The following is a 5,803-nucleotide window of genomic DNA, read 5'->3' as shown; positions in this document are numbered from 1 at the left end:
GAAAAACGATAATTTTATTTTGCATTATCTATCCTCATTCTAAAATGGCATGGGTTGAACGACTAACAGCCATAAAAAGTTATAAAAATCATGATTAGCAAAATCAAAATGCCTCTAATTCAAAATTTAAGAATTTTATTGCCAAACAAAATAATTGTTTTGTTGTATAGCATTTAAAGAAAATAATGTAAAAATTTCAGAAAATTTGACCCAGCCAGAGTGGAGTTAAATTCTTTGAAAATCTTGAAATTGGGAGAAAAGAAAGTCTAGGAAATTTGGTGATTTGCATACATTTGCACAAATTAACACTTCTTAATCAAGCAACTTACAACTGCTTGACAAGCTAAAAAGTGAACCAAACCGATATTTTAATATTGGGTTAACAAATTAATTAAAATTGACATAATATTTGGAAAAAAAAGTGATTTTTGAGCAATATACGCTGTGTTGGGTACAGCGCCCCTAAGTCAAAACAAATTTCCAATATTCATCAACTTGCCTATTTTCTTGCCTCTAATGTCATTGGCCATGAAATTATCTGGATTTCCAATGGGAACGAAAAAGCGTGATTCTCCTCCATAATTCATCCAAGTGTCAGACAACGCCAAGGAGTGTACTATCTCGCTGTTCTTCGTCACAATACAACCATCAAACTGTCCTGACAGTATACCTTGCAAATAGCCCATGAGATTGGCCAAAGGAGAACGTAATTCTCCTTAGTTTTGTTGTATAAATCAAAATTGTTCAGTACTACATAAGCTGCTCTGACAAGTTAACAAATGGACGTTTCGATATGTTTCAGAGTAAAACAAGAAACTCTTCAGACATGACAAGTGTTCAGAAATATTGAAAAATATATCAAAATTAAAAACCAGTGGAACTTTCATCCTAATCCATAGAGGAAGGCTAGCACACATTTTCAATCTATAGATTAGTTTGTATGGTATTAGCAATTACTTTTCCTTTGGTGCTCAAAAGAATTCAAAGGAAATTTTGTGAAAGTCGGTATGGGATTGCCTGAAATCGTGGGGATAAATTGACTCTGAAAATCCATCCATTTGTTGCTTCAATGTGTTTGTTTTGGAGGGGCAACAAAGCATGCTAGACAGTATGCAATTTTTGATTGCCTGTGATAGCACACGGATTCTCCCTTTTCGATAAGTCATTCCAAACTGTTTCGGAGTTATTTACCTACTCCTGCAGATTCCATGTCACTCTGAATACCACCGACATGACAGTGGTGGTAGGGGGCGTACTGAACGGTGCATTTCTTACCAGCTTCCCTGCAAACTTCAAACGTCGGAAAATGAATATAAAGATTACATCAAGTCCATCCCCTCGCTTATTTGCAGAAATTCATTCGCCGTGCATTTTGTATTAAGCTGAGTAAAAATAGGATAGTGTCGTTTAATTTCAGAATATGTCACTCGCGAGCTATTAGATATACAATACTTGTTAATATTAGTTTGGTGGTTCTTAAAGGAACCATGACTGTAACTTTTGATTTCATTACTTTCATTGTGTAAAAGCATTCTTCTTGTTTTCACTAAAGTACATTCAGATATTTCAAATATGAATGCTATGCTTCCAAACACAACGTTGTGATCGACTTACTACGTTATTGTTGGAAACGAATTCTAGTCCGGACGAAAATACAGTTGACCACAATCCTATGCGACATATCACGTGTACTGACTTTTCTGACTAGTTTAACGGTATACATGTCAGTGTGATTAAAAAGTGACATGGTAGACTATATGTTAGAGACTGGTCAAAGATAATGTAAACACTCAAAATTTCAGGCAACGGAGTTTAAGCAGCATTGTGGTAAAATGATTTTGATATGATACTATTAAAATACCTTCATCCAGGATATCCACAAAGAAGCCTTTGATCCGATGATCGTGCTCATCTCTGCGTGAGGACGAGAAGGAGAAGACAAATTTCTTTAACACTGGTAATATCATATTTGAAATGATTTTGCGTTTTTTTACAGTTTATCAGCCACGATAGAGCCGCCGCTTTTTCACAGTCCTAGTCAGGAATCGAGGCCAATGAAGTAATTAACGATATACAAAGGGTAAATTTGTATTTAGCGGTCTTATTTTCTAAAGTACATCCAAACTACGTAAGCTGCAGCAGCGTTGACAGACGAATAGACGTTTCTTGAGGGAATGATTCTGCTGTCTGTTCCTTTTTTCTATAAGCAATTAATACACTTAAAACATGACCATGGTAACTAAAGCGAAAGAAAAGGGTTTCTATGAATACTCACAGGAAGACTTTGCATATAAGAGATAATGTTCAGTTGAATAAAACATATATGAATTCCCATTAAAGTTACGCATAATAAGGAAAGTCGTGTGTTTTATCTTACGCATAATAAAAAGAACAGTTGCAAAGGAGGTCGACCAGAAACGTATACGTCCTATCGTCTGCTTTTTCCTCAAGACCACCCAATATCGTGTTTCCCATAGCTTTTCCCAGTTGATGGAACATTAATATCGATAGTGTTAGATCTTGACGACTATGTAACCCACGGATAATGGGATTTAGGAAACTTCCATAGCCGTGCTGTGTACAGAAAAGAAATAGGAAAGCGAATGAAATATCACAGTGGATATTGTGACTGTTATCAACAATATATTTTCTGTACCGTAGACAGCTTATCTTTGCAATACCATGGAGATAGCCTAGCACATCCAGTAGGTCGCCAACAAACCTGCGCAAACACTTAAAGTTCTTACCGCAAATCTATAAGCCAAATATTAAAACCAACAAAGGGTTTATGATATATGAAATTTAATCTTACTTGGCTCGCATAACGCGATAGCATTGCACGGACCACCGGAAGAGGAACTCGTTCTGACAGCACAGAGGGAAGGATGCCGGGTGACGTAAGAGGGTTACCAAACGTGAGTCTGAATTCATCTTGGAGATCGTCATCAAAAAGTCGATGGCTTGCTGACAGGTGGTCAAAGTCATAATCTATTCCAAACCCTGTAGAAAAACTATCATCAATTACACTGTGCTCAAATTTGATGAGGACAGAAGTACAATACAAAACACCAAATATGACAGTTATAAGACAAATGCTTTCAGATATTAAGATATTTTCGCAAAAGTTGACATATGTGCTATAATAATGAATGTGAACATTGCATTGTGCTGCAATCAAATGAACATCACAATTGGAGTTATTCCTAAATTGTAGGATTATTGTAAGCAAAAAAAAACTGTAATTCCTCAGTATCATTGACTTGTATCAGTGCATCATAGGGAGATTTTTATGATGTATTAGACAAAGTGTCATCCATCCAAGATTTCTCATACTCATAGCTGTTCATAGAGTAAATCATGATGAAAAAAAGTACATACCGTTCCATACCATAGTTTTTATTAAGCAATAAAGCACACCCAGCGACGGTATACTAGGAGATTTTGACTGGTTCACGACATATATACACGAGCGATAGCGAGTGCATATATGAAGTGAAATGGTCAAAATCGAGTGGTATACCGTCACTAGGTGTGATTTATTGCTATTATAACAGTATATTGAAATTCTGGCGTGGAACGTCAAAAACGGATTTTTGCTCAAGCTGAGAACTCGTGCGTATATCGCCAATATACCACGGTTTTTTTCGTGTCTCGACCAATCAGATCGCTGTATTTGCGCCATAAGTCTAATGTTATGATATAATTTTTGATATATCATCGTTATCAAAAGGACAAATCTTGAATTCTGCCTTTAAGCTAAGATTCTTGTGAATTCTCACCTACCCTGTTCTGCCTTATTCCTTGATACACAACCCGTGTCGACCTCTCAATACAGTACATAACCCTTTTATCTGTAGCCAGTTTATGTCTTAGTCTGAAAATCGCTACTTGCTTGACACAACTATTGGAGAAGGCACTGCCAACTTGCTGATTTTAAGACATAATTGAATATACGTACTTATGTTTATAACCCATTAGAACACCTAAGCAGGTTGTGCCATATTAGCATAAACGATATGCCAAAAGATATAGCAGAAATAAATAGCCAGATGTTATTGAATTTGACCTTTTGTCTTTGTTCTTACTCAGTGTAATATCTTGCAAAACTCATAAAATTCAATCTTAGCAATACATTCGAGTGTAAGTTTTGAATTAAACTTACACCAAAGTATCTTACTATTTTATTTACTTTAAATCAATCATTTCAACTATTCAAATATGAAGAGGGCAAAACTATCAGGCAATCAGGTTCACAGTCTAAATGTCTTGACCAAAAGTTTAAAATATTGCCTTGATAAACATAGTCTTGCTAATTTTGCCACAAATTTGACAAATTAAGCTTAGACATCCTAAAGATCTATATATCAATCTTGACAACATATCAGACAAGAATGTCTGAGAAGATTACATCAAACAATGGGAAAAATAGCATTAAATACAATGTTATTGTGTTTGTAGGTTGATTTTACACGTTGACTCGTCTTGGCCTGCTGAGAGGTACTCGGAATTATGGAAGTACCGACTGCACGCCGTTCATAATTCGTTGGTACTACATAGACTTTATTTCTTTGTTGACAAGCTTGACAGGTGCCATAGCCAAAGATAAGATTCTCCCATTGTCTAAATGTCTTGGGTAATCGTTGTTTGTTCAGTCCTCGTGCTCTGTTTGTTTTATTCCCTGCCCTTATCAGTTGTATTATTCACTCGTATTGTGTTAGAATGGGGGTTTAAATGTTATCTTCAAGGTGTGGTATTACTCGTACTTTACTATTTTATACTTGCACAAACATTAAATAATATGTGTGTCCAAAATGTCATTAACACTTCCATTCAAAATACCAAAGTAAATAGGGGCATTGAGTTTTGAGTAATCTCAGTGTACGACGACCGGACAAACAGATGGCACGGTATCATATCTATACAGATATATACATAGTCCGCACACTTGCGAGCGACCGACACCGCTTGACCCCATAAGCCCCTATTTCAACATATTCACGTGACAAATGCGATATAACTATGAGCTGGTAAATCAGTTTCATTTGAAAAGCAGTTGCTGATATGATTAGATTGATAAGATCAAACTTCGCAAATGCCAGAAATAGAGCACAAATTTCAAAACCTTCATCTACTTGGTTACAGCAGATTTGTAATGTATCTTATAATATTTGGAACACAATAGAATCTTCCGATATTTATTACTCTGACGCATATTGCAAAAACTGAAGGTTCATGAACGCGTATGATACCCCTTTATTTACAATACTTCAACTTTAACTACTTTGCCCGAGGTCACGGAAAATTGACCTTCATATTTTGATGCGTGAATGAGCGACCGTTAACAAAAATGTAGATCTAAATTGTTTCTTTTTTGACAACAAAAATTGATTGTTTCAGTATCCAAATCTTGCAACGGAGCACACTAGAAAGCGATATATGTAGAGAATGCCATGTGACAGGCAATACATTGAATGACTTACCTTCGATTACCTGACAGGTGAAGAAGATGGCAAAGATGAGGCAGAGCTTCATTTCCATCAAAATGAGAGACATCCAATACCACGCAACAAAGACAGCGATATGTGCGCAGAGAACGGACGATCGATTGTATGCAAATTAATACGTAATACACTCTGACCTCTGCGAAAGTTCATATTTATCAAAGTTGTAGTGAGAGGCCAAACTTTTGGCACACGCGGTCTGAATATAGATGCATGCATACGGTTTCAAAATTAAAGCTCCATTTGCTGATAATTTCGATGTATTTTTGCGATACATGTATATACTTCCTCCTTGCTCTATT

At 36.0% G+C, this 5,803-nt stretch overlaps 1 protein-coding gene across 1 annotated transcript; it reads right to left on the bottom strand.

Moving 5' to 3' along the window:
- Window positions 1-447: 447 nt before the first annotated feature.
- On the bottom strand, window positions 448-5,568 carry LOC139143122 (uncharacterized). The gene is made up of 6 exons (XM_070713299.1): window positions 5,481-5,568; window positions 2,813-3,000; window positions 2,378-2,574; window positions 1,862-1,914; window positions 1,192-1,290; window positions 448-670 (listed from the first exon to the last, which is right to left on the bottom strand). The coding sequence occupies exons 1-6, from the start codon at window positions 5,551-5,553 to the stop codon at window positions 468-470; spliced, it is 813 nt and encodes a 270-aa protein (XP_070569400.1). The 5' UTR covers window positions 5,554-5,568; the 3' UTR covers window positions 448-467.
- Between the last annotated feature and the right edge of the window lie 235 nt (window positions 5,569-5,803).

Source organism: Ptychodera flava, chromosome 1 (genome assembly GCF_041260155.1).
Source record: "Ptychodera flava strain L36383 chromosome 1, AS_Pfla_20210202, whole genome shotgun sequence".
NCBI classification, from domain to species: Eukaryota; Metazoa; Hemichordata; class Enteropneusta; family Ptychoderidae; genus Ptychodera; species Ptychodera flava.
This window is presented reverse-complemented; position numbering and strand designations above follow the sequence as displayed.